At 39.7% G+C, this 24,595-nt stretch overlaps 1 protein-coding gene across 18 annotated transcripts in view; it reads left to right on the top strand.

Moving 5' to 3' along the window:
• Positions 1–24,595, top strand: part of Ncoa6 (nuclear receptor coactivator 6) — a 95,054-nt gene that overhangs the window by 67,939 nt on the left and 2,520 nt on the right. For 16 of the 18 annotated variants that reach the window (XM_087188910.1, XM_004867903.4, XM_021246897.2 and 13 more), the window contains 5 exons: positions 249–370; positions 3,965–6,934; positions 9,989–10,057; positions 13,850–13,886; positions 19,144–19,289. In XM_087188910.1, coding sequence (XP_087045036.1) covers positions 249–370; positions 3,965–6,934; positions 9,989–10,057; positions 13,850–13,886; positions 19,144–19,289 — 3,344 coding nt within the window. Of the gene's footprint in view, positions 1–248; positions 371–3,964; positions 6,935–8,855; positions 8,919–9,988; positions 10,058–13,849; positions 13,887–19,143; positions 19,290–24,595 lie in introns of those variants that run through there. The other 2 variants (XR_015442016.1, XM_087188915.1) reach the window with 2 other exon arrangements.

Below are 24,595 nucleotides of genomic sequence, written 5' to 3'. Positions count from 1 at the left end.
ATCAGAAATTTGTAGAAAACCCATTGAATAAATGCAGTACTATTAGATTAAGTGGATTTAACATTTAATGAAATTGCCAGGTTTTTATGCCACTATTAAATATTTTATCCAGACTAAATAGAGATATAAATAATGATAAGGATGATAATGAAAACAGGATGTAATTCTTCAGAGATATAGAAGGGGTTGATCAAGTTTTGTATATTTCCTATACAATTTACTCTCAAATGTGTCACTTTTTTTTTTAGCACCCCAGATACTCGCCCAGGTGGTCTGGAGGAGGCTGATCAGCAACCATTGCCTAGTGAACAGGGAATTAACTTGGACAATACAGGCCCTAAACTGCCAGAATTTTCAAACCGGCCACCAGGTAATAAAATGCTAAAGATTATATACGTGTTCTCATGTATGGAGCATTACTAGACTTTTTCTCTTCAAGGAAGCAATAATATTTTGCCTGCTAACTAGTCTGCTTTGCAATTTAATGTGTCTAGTATTTGGAACTTTTGATATTAAGTAAATACTTCAAATATAACTTCTGATGTTGAATACATGCACACACATACACATTCTACTCATTGTCATTATTTTAAGTCCTTATGCAACTAGACAAATATGAAAAGCCCCTTTATTCTTGTCAGTGTCAAGGTTCTAGTTGGTATCAGGATGAAATAAGATGAAATGGAGATCGATCCCCAGTACCAAAGGAAAAAAAAAAAAAAGATTAAGTGGAGAGATATTTTCATTCTAATCCTGCTTATCTGCCTGTCCTGCAGCCTTTCCTCCTAAGGCTTTCTTAAAGCAGGGAGCAACCAGAGTTTAAGATAAGATTATCTTTTTTAATAGAAGTTTTATTGTGAATCTTTAAAACAAAAATACATAAATAATAATAAAAGATACGTGTGCGTACTACCAGTTTAATAAGTTATAATGAATAATACCAATATGTGGAACCCCCCTTCTCTTATTATAAAATATCCCTTAAATGTTGATAGGTTATGTTGAAGAAGAAAAAGCTTCTAAAATTCATTAATTCATTCCAGCCCAGGCACAGTATTATAGAACCAAGGCCACAATATCTCTTTTTTTTTTTTTGGTACCAGGGATCAAACTCGGGTCCTTGCGCTTGCAAGGCAGGCGAGGGAACCACTGGGCTAAATCCTTGGCCCTCACAGTATCTCTATACCATACCTGCTTACTCTTGGCCTTGTGACTTGTAACTATCCCCCTGTTATGTGGTTGAAGATGCACAAGCCCTTCACCATGTATGACACTTTGCGCTATGTATACAAAGAGGTATATTTTGGTTTTCCTTCATTAATAATTCTGCCTCCTTTTTGGCATATAAATGAAAGTGATATTATTTTAGAAATAAACTTTAATCTGTCTTTAATTTATGTATTTTAAAAGTGAATCCAGGGCAAGGCATGGTAGCACACACCTGTAATCCCTGCACTTGGGAGGCTGAGGCAGGAGAATCACTGCGAGTTCAAGGATAGCCCCAGTTACACAGTTAGTTCAAGGCCAGTCTTAACTACATCGCAGTCCTTGTCTCCCAAAAAAAAGTATCTGAATCAAAAAAAATTAAACTCATCATGGTGTCAGTATTTTGTGTTACAAAAAAGTTGCTTGGACACACCACACACAGTTACACAAGAGAGTTGCAGTAGCATGATTGATTCTGGGAAGTTGCCCATTTTTGATGAGTTTGTCCAGATGTTGAAGGCATTGTGAATAGGAGGGGGTGCCTTCTTCCTTCAAATATATATGAACTCTTCTTGTATGGATCTCAGAGGTCCCACAAACTTTAATGCCTCCTTTCTGCAAACTGGGGGCCTACAGGCTGAATTTGGTCCATAATGGGTTTGAATCTCCATGTGATATCTTAAAAACCTGAATTTAAAATTGCCTTTACAAGCCAGGCATGGTGGTGCATGTCTGTAATTGGAGGCATCCTGGGAGACAGGCAGAAGGATTGCTGTGAGTTCAAGTCCAGCCTGGACTACATTGTTAAGACCCTGTCTCAAATAAAACAAAAATGCCTTTACAAAGGGCATCTGCTCTTCAGTTTGGCAATGTTCACAGAACTCCTGTTGTCTTATACTAGCTTCTTTACTACCTGCCTGGCCCCTGAATACATATGAGTTTGGATCCCATGTCTGATAAATCTGTTTTTTAATTTTGTGTGTCCTGGCTTTCCCTCTTCACCATTCTATCACATCAGCCCCAATCTGTCTTATCATTAGTGCTGTTTGGACTGCTGCCTCCAGCTTCTGGACCCTGTACAGCAGCCATGACTTTAGCTGTTATTTTCAAGAAGCCAGTATATTATCTGTGCTGCTCTTTTTGGTATTTATTGTGATGTTGGGTAAGCTAATTTTAAAGATGAAAGGGCTACATGAACAGACTTTTCTAGAAATTATGATTTTCTTAATACGGGAACCCTAGACTAAATGTGAAAAATAAAAACCCACTGTGTTGACCTGTGGAAATGCCATATGTTGTTGGCTTTATAAATGTCAAGAAGTTACTTGGACCTAAAACAAAAAATGGATTTTTAAGAAAAACTTTTGAAACTAGATTCTGCACATTATATTCAATGGTACCATAGAAATCTTTGGCAAGAAGACATTAATTAGCTGTTGAGAACAGAGTTTGACCCATAGCATTCGATAGCTGCTCTATGAAAATCTTGCACCTGCATTTCTTCCAGCTGCCAGAGCCAACTATTCATATTCCTTTGCCTTCTTAAAACCTTCTGAAAGTATTTTTCATGAAACAGTGGAATAATCTAATTTGTGGAATTGTATCCCAACTCTATGCCCACTTTTCCCTACTGAACCACTTTTGTTCTTAGTTTAATTTGATTATCTATGTATCCTTTCTGCTGATTATATAAGGTTTTTTTTCTAAAATGCCAAGGAAAATCTTCACAAAAGGAAATTATTTGAGATGTTGTTGCCTTTTGCAAATCAGGAAGGCATTGTCCCTCAGAGTTCTTTGTCCAAAATTATTTTTTATTCCTAGGGGCTGTGCTTCTATCTTATTTATACTCCCAGTTATAGATTCATAGAAAATATTTCTCCAAATAGAGGTTCACATGTAGGAAAGTAAATGGAAATTAATGTGTATAAAAACTATAGTGCTCATTTCTTTTTCAGCATGTGTATCAGTCCGTTACTCCACTGCTTATTAAACTGATGTGCCCATGGACAGTTTAATTCAGTCAGTTTCCCCCAAAGGATTGAGCCCAAAGGATCCAACATAGTTTATGGAGCCAATGGATTAGAGTAATTTAAAATCCGTTTTTCTTAAGGAATGGAACCCTAGAATTTTGTATTTTACTTCTGTTGAAAGAATAAAAAGACTTGGGCCAGGGATTCGGCTCAGTGGTTTCGCTGCCTGCTGTGCAAGCGCAAGGACCCGAGTTCGATCCCCGGTACCAAAAAAAAAAAGCAAAAACAAACAAACAGAATAAAAAGACTGTCTTCAGTAATGGTGTTTTCAGCAAAACCAAGGCATAAACATACTGATGCTCTGCTAACAGAAAAAGTGAATCCTAAATGCTTTAATTCATTCACATGTGCAGTGAAATACTGATTATGTCTACATGAGACTCAAATCCTGGGTGGTCAGCCACTTGCTGTTGATTTTTCTCCTTTCATGTTTAGCTGGTATAGATTCAGCTACTTCTTGTACCTAGCACAGAGTACCTTTCAAAGTCTTGGCACAGTAATGCCTCATTCAGACCCTGCATCCTGAGGAGCTCCAGGTCCTAATGCTTTGCTTTTTGCTTCCATAAGCATTGTCAAAGAATGGGGGCTGCCTCCTACCTCTGGAGTGGGCATACCTGAGCTATTTGTGCACAGTCTGCCACCTGGATAAATATTGCTTGGCTGTACTCTAAAAGTAGCAGTTTTCTCACTGAAAATCTAACTTCCCTAATTTTGGGGGCTCGTTTTAGGTTATCCTACTCAACCAGTAGAACAGAGGCCACTGCAGCAGATGCCTCCTCAACTCATGCAACATGTGGCACCCCCACCACAGCCATCACAGCAGCAGCCACAGCCACAGCTTCCTCAGCCGCAGCAGCCACCGCCACCACCACCCAGTCAGCCCCAGTCTCAACAGCAGCAACAGCAGCAGCAGCAGCAACAACAAATGATGATGATGCTCATGATGCAGCAAGATCCCAAATCTGTTAGGCTTCCAGTCTCCCAAAATGTCCACACCCCAAGGGGCCCTCTGAACCCAGACTCCCAAAGAATGCCCATGCAGCAGAGTGGCAGTGTACCTGTCATGGTCAGTTTGCAAGGACCTGCCTCCATACCACCATCACCTGATAAACAAAGAATGCCAATGCCTGTGAATACTCCTTTGGGAAGTAATTCAAGAAAGATGGTATACCAGGAGAACCCACAGAATCCTTCTAGCTCGCCACTAGCAGAGATGTCGTCACTTCCTGAAGCAAGTGGCAGTGAAGTACCATCTATCTCGGGAGGCCCAAATAATATGCCTTCACATTTAGTAGTTTCTCAGAATCAGTTAATGATGGCAGGGCCCAAACCTGGACCATCACCCCTTTCAGCAACTCAAGGTGCAACTCCCCAGCAACCCCCTGTAAATTCCCTGCCTAGCTCCCATGGCCACCATTTTCCAAATGTAGCTGCTCCAACCCAGACATCTAGGCCTAAAACACCAAACAGAGCCAGCCCCAGACCCTATTATCCTCAGACACCTAACAACCGCCCTCCCAGCACAGAACCTTCAGAAATCAGTCTGTCACCAGAAAGACTCAATGCCTCCATAGCAGGACTCTTCCCTCCACAGATTAATATTCCTTTACCTCCTAGGCCAAATTTAAACAGGGGCTTTGATCAACAGGGCTTAAATCCAACAACTCTGAAGGCTATTGGGCAAGCACCTTCAAATCTTTCCATGAATAATCCTTCCAATTTTGCTGCCCCACAAACTCACAAATTAGATTCTGTAGTGGTGAATTCTGGAAAGCAATCTAATACCGGAGCAACAAAAAGGGCAAGTCCAAGCAACAGTCGCAGATCTAGTCCTGGATCTAGTAGGAAAACCACCCCAAGTCCTGGAAGGCAAAATTCAAAAGCCCCTAAACTTACTCTGACCTCTCAAACAAATGCAGCCCTGTTGCAGAATGTTGAGTTGCCGAGAAATGTATTGGTCAGCCCCACTCCTCTGGCTAATCCTAACAGCGGTGGGCTGAATCCTCAGAATCCCGCTGTGCCTGTGGCTGCAGTGGAGGCTATTTTTGACGATAACAAGGAGAGCTTGAATGTGCCTCAGGACAGTGATTGCCAGAATTCCCAGGGTAGGAAGGATCAGGTAAATATTGAGCTAAAAGCAGTCCCTGCCCAAGAAGTTAAAATGGTTGTCCCTGAAGATCAATCCAAAAATGATGGGCAACCTTCAGATCCTAACAAACTTCCCAGTGTCGAAGAGAACAAAAATTTGGTGTCTCCTGCCATGAGGGAAGCACCAACATCATTAAGTCAACTTCTTGACAACTCTGGAGCTCCTAATGTGACCATTAAACCTGGGCTTACAGATCTGGAAGTAACACCTCCGGTAGTTTCAGGGGAGGACCTCAAGAAAACATCTGTCATTCCCACTCTGCAGGATCCATCATCTTCTAAAGAATCCTCTAATTCCCTAAACTTAGCGCACAGTAATGAGCCGTGTTCAACTCTTGTGCATCCAGAATTGAGTGAGGTCAGTTCTAACGTTGCACCCACCATCCCTCCAGTAATATCAAGACCTGTTAGTTCTTCATCCATTTCCACTCCCTTGCCTCCAAATCAAATAACTGTATTTGTTACTTCTAATCCCATAACCACTTCAGCTAACACATCAGCAGCCCTGCCAACTCACTTGCAGTCTGCATTGATGTCAACAGTCGTCACAATGCCCAATGTGGGTAACAAGGTTATGGTTTCTGAGGGACAGTCAGCTGCTCAGTCTAATGCCCGGCCACAGTTCATTACACCTGTCTTTATCAATTCATCTTCGATAATTCAGGTTATGAAAGGATCACAGCCAAGCACAATTCCTGCAGCCCCACTGACAACCAACTCTGGCCTAATGCCTCCCTCTGTCGCAGTTGTTGGCCCTTTGCACATACCTCAGAACATAAAATTTTCTTCGGCTCCCGTGCCACCTAATGTCCCCCCCAGTAGTCCTGCTGCAAACATTCAGCCAGGTCGACCCTTAGTCCTTAACTCAAGAGCCACTCCTGTTCAACTTCCTTCCCCTCCTTGTACATCTCCAGTTGTCCCTCCTCATCCCCCTGTCCAGCAAGTGAAAGAATTGAATCCAGATGAGGCTAGTCCTCAGGTAAACATCTCAGCAGATCAGAATACTCTGCCCTCTTCACAGTCAACCACAATGGTTCCTCCCCTTTTGACCAATAGTCCAGGCTCCTCTGTCAACCGGCGAAGCCCAGTATCATCCAGTAAGGGCAAAGGAAAAGTGGACAAAATTGGCCAGATTTTGCTCACCAAAGCATGTAAGAAAGTTACAGGCTCCCTTGAGAAAGGAGAAGAGCAATATGGTACAGATGGAGAGACTGAGGGTCAAGGGCTAGAGACCACAGCTCCCGGGCTCATCGGAACAGAGCAATTGTCCACAGAGCTGGACGGTAAAACTCCAACACCCCCAGCACCTACTCTGCTAAAAGTGACTTCTAGCCCTGTGGGCCCGGGCTCCACCTCAGCAGGACCCAGTTTACCTGGTGGTCCTCTTTCCACTAGTATTCGCTCAATAGTAAGCACTCTGGTACCTTCTGAGCTCATCTCCATGGCGCCAACCACAAAAAACAATCATGGTGGCATAGCATCTGAGCCACTTGCAGGTGGCCTAATGGAGGAGAAGGTGGGATCCCATCCAGAGCTTCTATCCAGCATAGGTATGTACTTTGGCTTGGCATCATCTCCTCATGTCAGAGTTCTGGTGACCTGTTCACAAAACAGAAAGTATGACTCCTTTTCTACTTAGGAAAAATAATGGGCTAAATGGCAGTAGTGGTAATGTATTTATTGAAAGTACACTAGCAAATATGCTTTTAAATCCCATGTTGAGTTTATATTCACTAACGTGGTTTTCAGCTATAATGTGAATATAATTTCTATATAATTTCTCCCTCAGAAATAACACTTTTCATTTATATATATATATTTATTTATATATTTTTTATATATAAATTTCTCAGTTTACAAGTTTTCATACATTAATCTCACATCAGCTTCATACCAGCTATGTCAGGTAGTGTTACCTTGTCCTGTAGATGAAAAGATTAAGTTCAGGGAAATTTGGTATTTGTTTATTCTGCACCCTGTGAGCCTCTCACTGAATACCATTCCTTAAATGTAAACAGCTTCTGCAAGTTCCTCTTACTGTGATGAAGACTTGCTTGCTCTCAACTATTTTAGGGCAGGTTCTCATAGCCCCATTCTCATTGTACTGTACCTCAGGAGCCATTTTTTTCCCCCTGTGTTAGTTACGCCATAGAAGAGCTTTCCAGAAAACCAAGTTTCATGAACAGACATGCAAGAGTCAAAGTAGTAAAGCATCAAAGTAGTAAAGCATCAGACTTGACTTGGCATTACAACACTGGCATTCACCAACTGGATGAGCTGGGCCGAGTTACTTGATTATTCCAAACCTCAGTTTCTTCCTCTGTAATACAGGGACAATAGTAGCTCTAAGATTTCAATGAGGTAATGCATATAACATGCTTAGTGTAGTGTCTAGAATATAGTAATTGATTAATAAATGGTTAAAAATGTTATTACTAATATCCTTTTGATATAATGTTGTTAAATTGGTCCATTCCATTCATGGATGTCTAGCTCAGAATATTTCCCATGTATTGTTAAGTCTGGGCTAATAATGGAAGCATAGATCTCCTTTCTATCCCTCCTCTCCAATCCCCCCCCACCCCCCGTGGTACAGAGGCTCCTTTTCCCCAGAGGCAAGTCATTGTCACACTTCCCAGAGCTAGGAGGACCTCTGTAATATCCTAGGCCAACTATATTGTCTGTCTTATTTATACAGCTAAAATGCTTTGAGTGCCCAACACTGGTAAGCGCCCAGGAGGAGGGGCAGAAACAACACAAGCTTCAGGGTATGATCAGAGTTCAAACTTTACTTCCATTGGTCACCACTTACAGTTCTTGTACTTCACCTGCAAAATAGAAATTATAATCCCACTGCTCAGAATTTATACAAGGATTCAATGTGAGGGCTTAACCCCAAGTGGCCAATATACTGCCTCATGCAGAGCTCTGGAGAGATTAATTCCCCTTCTCCTCTCTGCCTCTTTACAGCAGTGTTAGAGATACAGGGAGAAATAAAGGCTTGTAAATAATATTCTGCCCTTAAAGGAGACAGAGACTTCCTAGAGTAGGGCTCTGTGTTTCTGCTTTTAGTTCTGTTGATATAGGCGACCCGGGCTGGGGATTTAGTTCAGTGGTTTTGCCGCCTGCCTTCCAGGTGCAAGGACCTGAGTTCGATCCCCAGTACAAAAACAAAAACAAAAACAAAAAAAAGATATAGATGACCCTAAGAATTAAAAACAAACCTGGTTTAACTTAAATATATTCTATGCTATTCAATATTTTCCATTTCTACTTCCCTCAAGGGAACTTTTCCCTCTGGTACCAACAGAATAATGATAAAGTGATTAGAAAGTACTTTTATTTGGATCATGTATAATATTAGAAAAACATGGAAACTTTGGGAAGACATATCAGTAGTTGGAAAAAGTTCTCAATTTTAGTTAAGGCCACACACTTTGCTTATAGTGATTGTTTCTATTCTTTTTCAAGGGACTTCTGTGCTTTTACCTTGAAAATGAGAAACCAATACTGAAGTTAAAAATAGAAGTTAAGGTATAGTTTTAAGCTTTATCAGATAAGCATCCAAAATAAAAAGTTTTAAACACAAATGTATTATTGACAGTTTCACTGAGCAGGAAAAAAAAAATCTACAAAATTTAGTAGACTAACATGTCATGATGGGAAGATGTACCCTTGAGTGACTATGGCATATCTGTGCCTTTCATCTTACTGTATGATCCAAGATTTTGTTCTAGAGTACATTATGTGTTCATATTCTATTCCACGAGGCCTAAGTTCTTTCTGTCCTTCGCAAACTAATACTGATGTTTCTTCCTTTAATGTACCTTCAGGTTTCTCAACCTAGCATTGATCTTCTTACTTTGGATTCCCATGGCACTTTATACCTTATATATCTCCTTCATATGACATCACAGTTATTCCAGTTAACCACATGAATTTATCTTTGAATACTAGACTGAGTTCCTGATGTGCAAGAAGGGTATAATTTGGTCTCTAAGGGTGGCTGGCACAGTGCCTTGACCCTAGAAAGTTCTTTGTAACTATTTGTTAGGCAAGTAAATGACATCAGCTTGATTTATTAATTAAGTGTGAATTGAATACCTGCTTTCAGCCCATCACTCTTACTAGGTGCTGTAGAAAAAAGTGTAAAATTATATGACTGTTTCAGTTCTCAAGGAGAATAGTCTTAGGAGGAGTAAAACAATTTTTAAAATGCTAAAAAGGGTGCTCTAGTCATCTCTCTAAAAATGGCTTGGATTACCCACTAAATCATATTTTTGGAATTTTTAAGAGTAGTGGTCAGAAATTGACCCTCAAAAAATAACATATGTTGGTGCTATATCATTCCCATGGCCATCGCCATCCCTGATCGTTATGGACATACAGAGAAGAAACAAACTCCCTTAAGTGGTAGTCTTTGTCACTGTTGCAGCATTTTTTTTGTTAAGTAAATTTTAAAATGTAATTTTAAGGTCATCTTCAAGTATTGCCCTGGAAGAGTATATGTTTCAAGAGTTCCTTAGTTCCTGATTTAGTTAAGGTTTTCCATTTTATTTAGAAAAGAAAAGAAAAGGTCTGTAATTTTTTTTTTCTTGCTTTAGCCCCTTCACAGAATTTAGTCCCAAAGGAGACTCCAGCCGCAGCACTGCAGGGCTCTCTTGCCAGATCAGGTAAGGCACACTTTGGAAAAAACTAACATGGAATGAGTCATATGTAAAGGAACTACTGCTGTCTTCAACATCACATGTTCTCATGCCAATAAGTGGCTGAAACTGTCTTAAGATTTAGGTTGAGTGGCAGAGCTTGTGCAGTGGTCTTTGAGGTTATTTTTTGTCAACCTGCTTGATCTCTTATGCATATGTAGTGTCAGCCAGGGGACTCACGAAGGGCATCTCTGACTGTCTGCCACCCAGCTGTAGGTTATTTCCACTACAGAGTTTGCTCTATTCCGTGACCCTGGCAGCTGACTAACTGACATACAGTGACTTACTGGGGTGATAAGTGTTAATGCATCAAGATGATGATTACATTATCATGACAGGAGTGGAGGCTCATTCAAAAAACCTCTGCTACAGTAAGATATCCATTCTTGTGGGAGAAGAAGTCATTTCAGTCATTTCTGAATGGCATTAAGTTTCTCCCCATGACCAAGATACTGTAAACAGCAGTAGGAATAGTGTTTCTGGATGGAGGAGTTTGTGGTAATCTGACAGGTCACTGCTGTGGGATGCTGGGTCAGCTCTGAACACAAGAAGATCTTGATGGCAATAACAGCATTTGTTCTGCCTTCGTAGATTAGACTGCTGACGCAGATGAATATCATAAATATGTTACAGTTTATTCTTGCCTAGCTCTTTATCCCTGTGGGTCATCGAGGGATATAGATGTATATATATGTATACATACACATACACGTATATATACATACACATGACTGGTTCTCCCAAAGAGGGTATAATATCATTGAATGTACACACTTGGCAAAATTAGTAAGAAAAAAGCAATGTAACCATGTTTAATACTGTGAGTTTAAGCTAGTAAAAATAAGGTATAACTTATGATTATTTTAAAACCTACTTGAGCCGGGGATTTAGCTCAGTGGTTCCCCGCCTGCCTTGCAAGTACAAGGACCTGAGTTCGATCCCCGGTACCAAAAAAGAAAAAAAAGAGAGAGGCTTATAAAGCCTACTTTCAGTGCTCACTTCAGCAGCACATATACTAAAACCTACTTTCAGGGAACTACACTCTATAACACATATAGGACTTTCTACTCCACACTCTGGAAGGAATCAGCCTGCTGAAAAGAATGTATGAACAAAAACTATTTTAGCCACCTAGATTGTTTCTTTGCTACCAGCTGCCAACATGATAGCTGGACATCTGGGAAGGGTAGGAAAGGGGTCAGATAGTAACTCATTTTTTTTAAATAAAAGGAACAATGAGAAAGGGGAAGGGAATTCCATTTCTTGCTCCAACTCTACTCTGGACAAATGGGCTCTACCATTATCATTTTCCTTTTTTTCAGAATAACTGCCTGGAGAATTCTATTTCTTTTTAAACCTTGGCTTGAATGAATCTCTGTAAAATATCCTCAGAGCTATCCCCTTATATGAATTAGCAGTATTAGTGTTAAAAATCTCAAAAGCCTTGAATTTCATCTTGTTTCAAAACAGACAAATCAAGGTTAACACCTCTTTTGATTTCAGCCATTTTTATTTTTTTATTTTTTATTTTTTTTGTATTAAATTCTTTTATTGGTACATTGTAGGTATACAACACAATTACATTTCTCATTGGGAATTGTACCTTTATATAATGCATCTTGGTTCTTATTTTTACCCCATTCCTAGCCCTCCCTTCACCCCCTCCACCCTTCCCTATTTACAAAGACTTTATTTCCTTTTTTCCATTTCTCATCATTTTTTCCTTTCCCTTCTTTCCTTTCCCCTGCCCCTCCCACTACCCCTACCCTTTTGGACCTTTTCTTCCTGTTTTACATTATCGATTATTCATTCTAATAATTGGTACATTTTAGGTATACAATATAATGACATTCATCATTGGAAATTTGCACCTTTACATAGTCTCTCTTGGTTCTTATTTTTCACCCTTGCCCAGCCCTCCCTTCAACCCCTCCATTCCTCCTATTTACAAAGATTTTGTTCCTATTTTTCCATTTTCTCATATTAATCCCATTCCCTTCTATCCTTTCCCCTAGCCCTCCCACTTCCTTCCCCTTTGCCCCTTTTCTTCCTATTTCACATGACCTATTATACATTTAGTCCTTCTTTACACTTTCAGTTTCTCACACCAGAGAAACTATTCAGTATTTACACAAGCCATTTTTATTATTAAGCACACATTACCTGAATATTTACACTCCAGCTGAGCCAGCAAAAGAACAGAGAGTTAGGGAGCTGGTATCTGTTTCTTGTGGGTTAGATATAGGGAGCTAAGCAGCAGCAGGTGAGATGCACAGATTTCCTTCTGCCAGCATCTTTAACGTTAAAGGCAGAATAGTCTGGCCTTCTCACACGCAGAGCTCCATGAACATGATCATCATAGTACTAATAATAGCTAACTAATATTGAATAATTACTAAGTGCTACAAACTACACTAAGGTTTTTTAATATGCATTATCTCATTTAATCATCTTAACTTTGAAGTGAGTAATTATGTGTTTTTTCAGATGAAGCATTGAACCCTGAGAGGTCAAGTACCTAGCTACATAGTGAGTTCAAGGCAGCCTGAACCACATATTGAGACCCTGACTCAAGAAACAAACAAACAAAAAAAGTAATTTTCCCAAGATCTCATGACTAATAAACAATGAGATCAAAATTTTAAGTCAGGGGCTGGGGATTTAGCTCAGTGATTCTGCTGCCTGCCTCACAAGCGCAAGGACCTGAGTTCAATCCCTGGTACCAAAAAAAAAATTTTTTTAAGCCAGCCAGGCAGAGACAGGTGCATGCCTGTAATCCTACCACTTGGGAAGCTGAAGCAGGAGAATCACCACAAGTTCGAGCACAGCCTGGACTACTTAGTGAGTTCAAGGCCAACCTAGAATATACAGTGAGATCCTGTCTCAACAAAAAAAAATTTTTTAAGCCAGACACTGTAGCTTCACTGTCTTCAAGGAAGTTAGCATGTACTCACTAGGGCAGCTTAGATAGGTCATTAAATTCCCTAAAAGGGGGAGAGGTTCAGGGCTATGGGAGGCCAGGTGCAGGAAAGATCCCTACTGTCTGATATATCAAGGAGGGCCTTGGTAGAAACTGGACCTACCTAAATATGTATAATGAAGGAAGCAGATATTTTTCTGCTGGTCATGTGAAGTTTCTGGTAAACCCAGAGGGTGCTCATTGATGCAAAATTTTGCTAGACAAATCATCAAGATTGTCTTTTCTTGGAGAGCATCGCTGAAAGGTTGAGGAGGAGAGGAACATAATGGAGTCTGTGGGCAGTATCTCAAAGCTAGATATGCTGGCTTCTAAAACTCAGTGAGGAAGTTGTTTGAAGGAGAATGCATCCTTAACATGATAAAGACATATTTGAAGACTGCTATCTCTAAAAAGAAAAGTGCAAAAGAGTGGAGATATTTTAAGAAGGAAAACAGTCTTGTGCATGAAAGAAGAGGCTTATTTTACTAACCTAGTTGTAGCTGGGTGAAATACAATCCAAGCAGTGTGAATTTAGCTCCATTGATCCAAACAGGATTATTTCACAGTGTGAAGTAGAAATAAAAATAAACCAAGTGTCTAATGTTCCCCTGACAAACCAAATTGGTTCAGTGCCACCTTTGTCTCCATACCATGTAGAGTGAGAATCCTCCTGGGCAGAGACCCGTTAGCCTAAGCAAAGCATGTAGAATTCTTATAAGACACCTAGCTTCTTTCAGTGAACATATGTACCAGCAGCTTCTACATCTCATGTCTGTCCTTTGTATTTTTTTTTTTTACAGAACTAGAGGTAAATGCTGCCATAGTCTCTGGACAAAGGTAAGATGATCATTTCTGCAGACTTAACCTTGACCATGGCATAAGCCTCTTTGAAGAGTATCAGCTTTCTCAGTCATTAAACTTCTCCTTACCTTATCCTTTTACTGCACTCTTACATCAGTCTGTTTGTACTTAATAAAATTTGGTGGCTGAGTTTATACCCTTTATGGTGGTTCTGAAAACTGAATGAGATAACATCTTCAGCACTCAACATAGTAAGTAGTAAATGTTCAATATATAGGAGCCATTGTTCTTGTTGTCATTAATAATAGCATTTGAGAGCTAGGTGTGGTGGCGCATGCCTGTAATCCCAGCACTTTGAAGTTGAGGCAGGAGAAGCTGAGGCAGGAGAATCATGAGTTCAAGGCCAATCAAAAAAAATAAATAGAAGTCCTTGCAACTACCTTCTAAAGTATAGCTGTTTGATCCTGAAGACAAAGAGAAAGCCAGGCATGGTCTGACTTCAAAACCCATACTTTGTTCTGTTAATTGTGCTGCTCCATATAACCTAATAAAATGAAGAACATTTGTGGCCTAAACTCCATTAGCCCCATAGAAAGGAGTCTGATCTTCCAAAAGTCATCCCATAAAGGAACTGAGATTATCTTCTCTTGAGATGATCACTGGGAGGTTGAAAAAGATGAATATAAGTAAAATAGACAACATTTGAAAGAATTATTGTTCCAGCACTCAGGAGCTTGAGGTAGGAGAATTGCTACAAGTTCAAAGCCAGTCTGGACTACATAGCAAGACCCTGTCTAAAAAAAAAAAATTACTTATATTTGTGTAGTGGCTTTGTTTGTAAAAAACAACATCACAGTCATTTTTTTAAGTTCTTTTATTGGTACATTTTAGGTATACAATTTATTTACATTTATCATTGGGTGTTTGTACCTGTACATGATGTATCTTGGTTCTTATTTTTTTCCCCATTACCTGTGTGCCCTTCACCCCCTCCACCCTTCCCTATTTACATAGATTTCATTTCCTTTTTTTTTTTCTTTTCTCATAGTTTTTCCTCCCCCGCCCCCCGCCGCCCGCCTGCCCGCCTTCGGACCTTTTTTCCTATTCATTTTAATCATTTTGACCCTTGTTTTTGTTTTTTTTTTTTGGTACCGGGGATCGAACTCGGGTCCTTGCACTTGCAGGGCAGGCACCGGAACCACTGAGCTAAATCCCCAGCCCTCATTTTAACCCTTGTTTACACTATCAGTTTCTCACACTAGAGAAACTATTTGGTATTTACACATGTGTGTCCTATTTATTTCACTTAAGAGTATGGCCTCGATATGCATCCAATTTAGCTATAAATTACTCTAGTTTTTCATTCTTTATGGCTGAGTAGTACTCCATTTTATTAAAAAAAACACATTTTTTTAATCCAGTTTCCAGTTGATGGGCACTTGGGCTGCTTCCAAGCTTTAGCTATTACAAACTCTGCCACTATGAACATGGGTGCACATATATCACTGTGGTATGATTCTTTTAATTCTTTTGGGAAGACACCCAGCAGGGGAATAGCTGGGTCAAATGGGACCTCTAATCCTAGTTCTCTGAGGTATCTCCATACTGACTTCCACAGTGGTTGCACCAGTCTGCACTCCCACCAACAATAGAGAAGGGTTCCTTTCTCCCTACAACCCTGCCAGCATTTGTTATTTGTTGATTTCTTGATAGCTGACATTCTTTCTGGGGTGAGGTGGAATCTCTGTGTTGTTTTCATCTGCATCTCTCGAATGATGAGTGATGTTGAACATTTTTTCATATATTTATTTACTGCTTTTACTTTGTCTGAGAAATGTCTGTTCATTTCAGATGCCCATTTTTGAATTGGGTCTTTGAATTTGGGGGATCTGATTTTTTTCAATTCTTTATATATTCTAGATCACAGTCATTTTTCTACAGCCCTGTAAGGAGGTAATAATAATAGCCAGGATTTACTTGAATGCCATTCCTTGCCATGCTCTGGACTACAAGCTCCCTAGATGTATTATCACATGTAATAAATTTAAATAAATTCTGTCTAATATATGAGGACTCTAAAGTTTAGAGAGGTAAACTAAATTGCTCAAGGTTACAGATCTAACAAATGGTGCAGCTGAAATTCAAACCCAGGCCTTCTGACTCCAGAGCCTTTGCATTTGACCTATGTATTGTGATAGACAAAAGTGGAGATTTATAGGTCAAGAATCTGGAACATAGAATTAAATATCATGGCTGATAAATGTATATCCTGCTTGATCCCTGGTCATCTGATTCCAAGTTCATTGCTATTCTTGCTGTACTACTCTGCCTGTCTGGTTTTATATGGATTCAGTTAATATTTTAATTTATTTGCATTTCTCAACATACCCTAATTGTTTGTCTAGAGAAAGAAGCCAGTCAGACCAGAAACACTTTGTAGGTGTTTGTTTCTTGAGCTGTCTGACCATAGAGCAAATAAACATGAGGACAGTGTTGCTGTGGCTTTTGTTTTGCCAGGAAAAAGAGGCTCCTCCATTAGGAATCTTCCTTCCTCGAGAATCTTTGACTATTTTCTGAGCTCCCAACCAGAAAGCCATGCTTACAACCTCTAAAAAGAGGTGTTGATCCCCTTGACTTGTAATTCTATCCTAGCTCAGTCTGGCCTCTCTTTGACTTGTGATTGGGTGTGGGGCAGCTGTTATATTTAAAGTTAAGGTAATAAACAGTGTGGCCCAATTCCCAGCCATAATACAACTAGCAAAGGGTCTTCTGGCACGAGTGAATAGGGGAGGGGTAGAGATAGTTGATAATCAGACCATGGTTTGTGCCTTTAGGGAACTCAGAATCTGATGGAAGGCATAAGACATTAAATAACATGGCATAGTGGCACATGTTTGTAATCCCAGCCCTCTAGGAGGCTGAGGCAAGAGGATCACAAATTCAAGTCCAAGATGTACAATTTGGCAACTTTGAGAGACCCTGTTTCAAAAGGGCTGGGAATGTAGCTCAGTGAAAAAGCCTTGGGTTCAATCCCCAGTACTGGGGAAACAAACAAACATGCTGTACAGTCACAAGAATGCTGGGGCTGGGGATTTAGCTCAGTGGTTTCGCCGCCTGCTGCACAAGCACAAGGACCCGAGTTCGATCCCCGTTATCAAAAAAATAATAATAATAATAATGCTACACAGACTTTGAACCCATAAGACGAAGGAGACAATTCTGCTTGGGGAGTAAAACATCAAAGAGGTGGCCTTTGACCATATTGTTTTGTTTTGTTTTGTTGCATTAGTGGTATTTTTCAGTTCCATGCCTTGCAAGCAAATGAATCAGCTTTTTTTCCCTAGTGATTTTAGTGTGCACTTTTTGAACTATGAAAGTAATAAATTCATTAAAGAAACTTTGTAATTCAAATCAGAGAATTACAAAGAAAATAACTCAGCAGTAAACCAGTATTCTTATAATTCAACAATATTCACTGTATATATTTTAGTTCATCATCTTTTAGTCCTATTCACAGAATAGGTATTTATATAGAGATATGTCAAATGTATGTCTGCACATCTCATACCCATTCTTGTATGGTTGCATGTATATTCAGTATATATCATAATGAACATAAGATAATACTATTCATAACATTTTTCCCACTTAATAATACATCGTGTCAGGCATGGAGAAATATCTTTTAGAAGTGTTAAAATAAATGTTCCTACTGTATATTTAAAATTTTAAAAACATACTATGCACTGTTTATGTCATAAAATAATTCTCCACCACATGATTTTTCATGATTATATGTGGGTGTACCATAATTTAGTTAAGTATTATTGTTGGACATTTAGGTCTTCTATTTTCACTAGTACAAATAAAATGCTTTGGTATCCTTGTGTGTAGAGCTCTGCCTATAAAAGGCTTTGTTTCTTTAGGCACCCTTACATAGTTTTTTAACCTCATTATTATTGTCATTTTTGACCAGATAATTTTAGAGGACTGTCTTATGCATTACAGGCTTATGAGCCAGGCGTGGTGGCACATACCTGTAATCCCAGCACTCAGGAGGCTGAGGCTGGAGGATTGCCATGAGTTAAGAGGCCAGAGCTCAAGCCAAGCCTGCACTACAAAATGAGACTATCTCAAAAGAAAAAAGAAAAAAAAGAGGCTTATGGTAGCATTCCTGGCCTCTGCCCAAGTAGTGACAAAACTGTCTCCAGAAGACTGAGATTATAGCTAGTCATCAAGTCCATGCTTAGCATGTTTGATAACCAGCATTGAGGTGGTGGGTAGAGGGCCTCAGATATTGCTAAATTATCTGTAGAGGTAAAATTGCCCCTTATTGAGAAACATTGGGTTATATAATATATACTCTTATCAAGAGTATGAGAATGTTTTTGTCCCTGTATCCTCAGTAACAATGTCACAAATTTTAAACCTTTGCATACTAAGAAATGAGGCTTGGGATTGGGGCAGTCAATATACTTAACAGCATATTATGAATATGTTCCCATAATGTGACTTGTAATGTGCCATTATCTGACTATACCTCATAATTTTCTAGATTTTAGGTGCTATTTTGAGTTAGTGGCAATTTTCTAGATTTTAGATACTATTTTAAGTTAGTACCAATTTTCAAATAGACACCTTTTTCATGGTTGTAAAAAATTACAAAGTTTAAAAATCTTAATTTTTGTAGTGGAATGTTACTGCTTTAAGAAGATGGACAAGGAAGTTGGTGGGTGTAAGTTCTTTATGTCTTTTGGTTTTTGAGGCAGGGTGTCATTATATAGTCTAGGTTGGCTTTGAACTTACCACATAGCCCAGTATAACCTTGAATTCGCAGCAGTACTCCTGCCTCAGCCTCCTGAGTTCTAGGCCACTCCTGACTTAGGTCTTGTACCTATTTTTCAACAATTTCAACAGCATTATACTTTAGTATTTTATTGTTATTAATGTAAGAAACTAAACTTGCTTTTTTTTTTTTTTGAATCAAAGTCTCACTATGTAGTTCAGCCTAGCCTTGAACTCTCTATGTAGCCCAGGCTGACCTCAAACTCATAGTGATCCTCTTGCCTCAGCCTCCCTAGTGCTGGGATTACACGTGTGCACCACCATGCTTGGCTCTAGACTCACTTTTAAGTTCTCAATAGTATAGAGGGTAATCATGCTTATCTTCTCCAGGATACAATATTTTTTCTCCAGAATGACTATGTTGTTCTTTATCTCCTATTTTATGATGAAACTCTATCTAAACAGTCCCTCACCTCCTTGGAAACTTAGTGCTTCCCTTTGTCAACAGTGAGCCAAAAGATATAGCTGAAAAGTCTAAAACCCCAAGCCGAAGAAACTCCCGAACTGAAGAGCCAACTGTGGCTTCTGAAAGTGTGGAAAATGGACATCGAAAACGATCCTCTCGACCTGCTTCAGCCTCCAGCTCTACTAAAGGTTAGCAATGGGACGCGGGTGCTTTTCACAGGTTACATTGAGCAACAATAGGGTCCTCATCCCAGCAGCAGGGGACTTTTTCCTCCATCATTTTTCTATTCTTAAATCTGTTGGGTTACTTTGACTTCTACTATTTGGTCTTTCCTTTGTTAGTTCATTTAAATACATGTTTTCTCTGTGTACACGAGTACAACTACTGCTGGCGGAAAAAAAAAAGTAAGTAACAAGACTGGCTGGTCTTTCTTTTTTTCCCTTCCTTTCTTTCTTTTTTCTTCTGTGCTGGAGATTGCACCTAGGACCTTGCACATGTTAGGCAAGTTCTCCCATCCCTGGTATCACTTTAAATTCATGATCACCCACTTCAGATAGTTTCTGAATATGGCTGAGCCAGTTTTGTTTTTGTGGCCAACCTTTTCCTACTCTTTATTCTTTTCAAACTTCTAATTCCCACTTTCTTTCCTCAATAGAAACCCTCACCTCTTCACAGAGAAAATAGAGCTTTCTCAGCTTCCCACTACCAAGACATAAATCTCTTACTATGGTAACTTCCTTGGTTCCTACATAGATAGAGCAGCTGTTTTTCCACAAGTCCAAGGTTAATTCCTCCACTTATAATTTTTTGTTTTTGTTTTTTGGGACAGAGTCTTGCTATGTAGCCTAGGTTGGTCTTGAACTCAAAGAGATCCTCCTGCCTCAGCCTCTGAGTGCTGGGATTTCAGGCATGTGCCACCATGCCAGGCTCCTCTATCTTTGCTTTTGATCCTGTCTTCCCTGACCTCAGGAACTTTACATTAGAAATGTTTTCTTCTCTCTTGTCTTTTAACTCCTTTTTGAATTAACTACTCTACTGGTTTCTGTGACCCAGAACTCATTTTCTGCTACTTCTTTGACTGCTCCTTCTCAATCTCCATTCCTGGTCAGGTGGTGTTGGCTTTCCTCAGACTTTGATCCTGACTTTGGTCACCTCTCCAACTTATATTTCCCCCTAATTGACCTCATTTATGTCCCCTTCTTTAGATATAAACTTTTATAGATGACTCAGGAATTTTTATTTCTAGTACCAAACCCTAGAGGTCTTAGACAGTTGCTTGCACAGCCTTAACAGGACCTGACAATCTACATGTCTGAAACCAAAATTGTGATTTTTCACCTCTGCTGTCAGGTCCTCTGTCACTATTCCCCCTATCAGTGAATGGCACCACCATCTCTCCATTAGGCAAGGCCTCTCTGACACCTCTCATCCTCATCAAATTCATTTGTAAAAACTGCTGATTGTATCTTGGGTGGCTCAAAGCCAACCACTTCTTTCCAACTTCACTGCTACCTGGTATCTTAAACCCTTCAATGATTTGCCATTGGAATTAGGATTAAAGTGTAAAAGCCTCAACAGGACCCACAAAGGTCTTAGGTAGTCTGGACCCTGTCATCCTGTTTTACTGTCATCTCACCTCCCTTAGCAACTCAGACATGCTGTTCTGGTCCTTCCCATCCCAAGGCCTGTCCATATATAGCAGCTGTTTCAGGGGCACGCACATTTCCCACTCTTCCTATTTATTTTAGCTCATTGTCACTGGTAGGAATGGTCATCGCTCCAGATTCTTCTCTTACATGATAACAGAGCTGTAACTTTATACTTATTGGTGTGATAGGTAATTACTATGCATACTCTATTGAAGCAGGATATTATGTCTGGGTTTCCTCACCACTGTATCCCTGGTCCCTAATACAGAAATGTGTCAGTAATTACTAAATGGATAACCATCTACGAATAATGACTGGGGATTTAATAGTGAAAACACTCAGATTTTCTGTGTTTACCACATTGAAAGACAAACTCTAATACAGTGTGTTAAATGTTAGATGCTCTGATTGTATAGTTACATGGTACTGTCAGAGCATCTGGGTAGGAACTTTGCACCTCTACCAGGTTAGAGAAGACTTTTTAGAGAAAATTATGTTTAAGCTGAGCTCTGAAGAATGAAAAAGGGTTGACCAGGCTATGACGGTTGTGTAGACTATTCTTGGCAAAGGGTACAGGACATGCAAAGTCTCATATCTGAGAGGACTGCTACATCATCCTTTCAGGAAATGCATTAACTTAAATAAGTGCAATTTGTTCAAGAACTGGGATCCTGGTCAAGTACCTGATATCAGCAGGACTGCTGAGAAACAGTCAGGTGCATCTGGGATTTCAGATTCTGGTTCACCAACATTGGACACCAGACACTGACCCGAGGACTCAGCTGTTATTGGGACCTCATCTTTCTGGGCAGGAATGTCATAATGCCTCAGATAAGGTCCTGGGAATAAGCCACATGTCTACAAGTCATACACAGGTGAAACAGAGGTGTAAACAGTAACACCGCCTTACCCTGGCCTACTGGAGAGTAAAGAGTGAAGTTGAGGGGCCTTATTTCCTTTCCAGGTATACTGTATTTATGACAAGTAGAGTCCTCTTAGGTAAACGCCACTTTAAGTACAGAAATGAAGCTAAGAACTTTCTTCTTCCTCCCTGGGAATCATCTCCTGAGGGAGAACTTGTTTGGAAGGCAGCATACCTTGCAGTAAATTTTGAATATGAAAGAAAAGGTGCATGGAGTTTGTGGGAAAACCCATTTCCCCTCAATTCTTCATATTCTTATAACCCCTCACTTTTCCAATGGATAAAGGTCTTCTAGACTGTAAAATATAATGCACGAAAAAGATGTTGGCCTTTAGAGATGTCACACAGCAAATATTTTAGATCCTTGATCTGAGCCCAGAATTTCAAGGTGTCATTTTATGGTGCACCAGAATCTAAGGAACAGCTGGGACAGTAAAGAGATTAGAGCCATACCGCAGCAGACTGCCAGCCAAGTAAAGATGGAAAGCCAGAACTTGTTTTAGAGGAGAATTGGGAGGCAGGGAATAGGCCTATACACTTAAACTGGTGACCATACAACCATTCAGGCTCCCTGGACTTGCCCAGAAATTATCCATCCCACCTGCTCCGATCTGGCAATCTAGCAAGCCTTGGCCACCACAAAAAAAACAAATTCTGCTCTCACGGCAGGAACGTGATTAATGTCACTGGTTCTCCCATAATACAGAATTACTAACACTTCTTATTATAAAGAGTTCATAATATTTCTTAGCTTTAAAGTTTTTCATAAAAAACACAGAATGTTTCTGATTGTTTGTGCATATATGACCAAAATCTTATAAGTGCAATAAGAACCAACCATTTTTTCCTCTCAAAACTTTAAAAACTATTCATTCTTCAGGAAGATAGTTCATGTTTTAGGTACCCAACATTTCATATATCTCCAAGTTTGAGATGCATATATTTTATATATTGGCTTGATATTTTATGATCAATTTTTGGCTATAACACAGCAGACCAAATAATATGCATATTTACTCTTTAATTTGCCTCCATAAACTCTAACATTTAAAAAACAGGTGGGCTGTTGTACTCATTTCTGATTTAAAAGATAATTTGCCCTGGGACAGTTAGAGAATGACAGCCTCGGGGCCTGAGACTAGTATGGAGATGTATACATGACCTCCTCCTGTGGCTGGACAGAACTCTGCTATCCTCAGAGACACTCACTCAGCATCTCTCTGTGAAAGATCACAAAGCCTGAGAGACATGACAGCTTCTTCCAGGCTAGCTGCTAAGTCTCAAAGCATGGATGTGACAGGCATTCTGAAAAGATTGTTACCACCTTGGAACCAGTTTGTTTTTCAGCCAGAATTGTGGAGAGAATTGAGTTTGTGAACCAAGGTACCACTTATTATTATGGAAATACAAATGAGTGTAATTAAATACATCTTGTGAGTGAAAACTCTGAGCAATTACTTCCTAAAACTGCACTATTGTGGCATCATTTAGAAACCAGCCATGTAAATTTTGAAGGAAAATTTCTGCTATAGGATTGATTAAAGCCTTGTACTATAGATTTGGCCAGATTTGTTTTAGATCACAATGAGGTGACTAGGCTGGAAAAAAAATCCCCTTATCAAATTGTAAATTTAAATGTTCTCCAGTGACAGGTAGGGACAACGGCCTGAAAAACTAACTAGCTTTTTACACATCTAGTTGGTTTTAAAACATTAGTATAAATAACCTGATTTATATCACCAGACATTGAACTATTTTGGTATTTGTGAAGATGCTAATTTTGTAAAGACCTTGATGGTTAAACTAATGGAATATTAATTGTGGGAGGATTGGGAGTGGGATTATTCAGGTAAGCGAGACAATCCTTAGGAAAAGTGATGACTAAGGCCTGATGCATACCCTGACTTTTTTTGTTAGTTCTTGGTTTTTTGAAACAGGGTCTCACTGTGTAGCCCAGGCTAGCCTTGAACTCTCAGCGATCCTCCTGCCTCAGCCTCTAGAGTGCTAGGATTACAGGGTTGTGCCACCACACCTGGCCTGACATACCCTGACTATGTTGTTAGCCACTCCATCGCTCCCCTAAAATTCCTTACCTTAAAAAGTTTGCCTCAGCCACTGTGTTCACTCTTGCATGGTGGCTGCCTTCACGCTGTAAAGTGTGCTTTCTTTCCGGCTTTGACCTGGCCCAATCTGGTTCTCTAGTCTGTTTTCCTATCTTTAATTAAACTTTGTTATCATTAAAAAAAAAAAAAAAAAAAAAGCTTGCGTCTAGGGCCTGGGATTTAGCTCAGTGGTGCCGCCACCTGCCTCACAAGCACAAGGTCCCAAGTTCGATCCCTGGTACCAAAAAAATAGTTTGCCTCTAGATTCTCTTATTGTATTAAGTCAAGTGGTAAAAGTTGTAACATTGTGGAGGGAATATAAATTGAGCCATATGGGCCAGGGATTTAGCTCAGTGGTTTCGACACCTGCTGCGCAAGGGCAAGGACCCGAGTTCGATCCCCGGTACCAAAAAAAAATTGAGCCATAAAAATAAAACCAACCTAATCTTTTCAGATGGATTTATAAAGACATGGAAAGTGACTTTGCCATCTGACCCAAATGGGTTCTATTTATTCAGGGGTTGTGACAGAAACTTCAAAAATTAGTCAAAAAATTTTTTCCACATGGAAGTGTAAAAGCATATCCTTCAACACAACTGTCAGTATCCAGATTTTAGTTTTTATTTGTTTTTTGAAGTTTCTGGCACCATTCACTTGTTTCCTCTAGGCCCCACTCCTTGATTCATCCTCCACTCTCAGGCAGTATGCCAGGTCATGGGGTGCTTTGGGACAGTGATAGATGGGAACAAGCAAAGCAGGAAGGAGATCCTGACACTGCTTATATGTCCATTCTCCCATGTTTCACAGACACATTACTTGAT

Source organism: Heterocephalus glaber, unplaced genomic scaffold, assembly GCF_053883595.1.
Source record: "Heterocephalus glaber isolate CG9 unplaced genomic scaffold, H.glaber_assembly_v1.0 deba00001532, whole genome shotgun sequence".
NCBI lineage: Eukaryota > Metazoa > Chordata > Mammalia > Rodentia > Bathyergidae > Heterocephalus > Heterocephalus glaber.
Note: the sequence above shows the minus strand (reverse complement) of the source record. Positions and strands in the feature narration are given on the sequence as shown.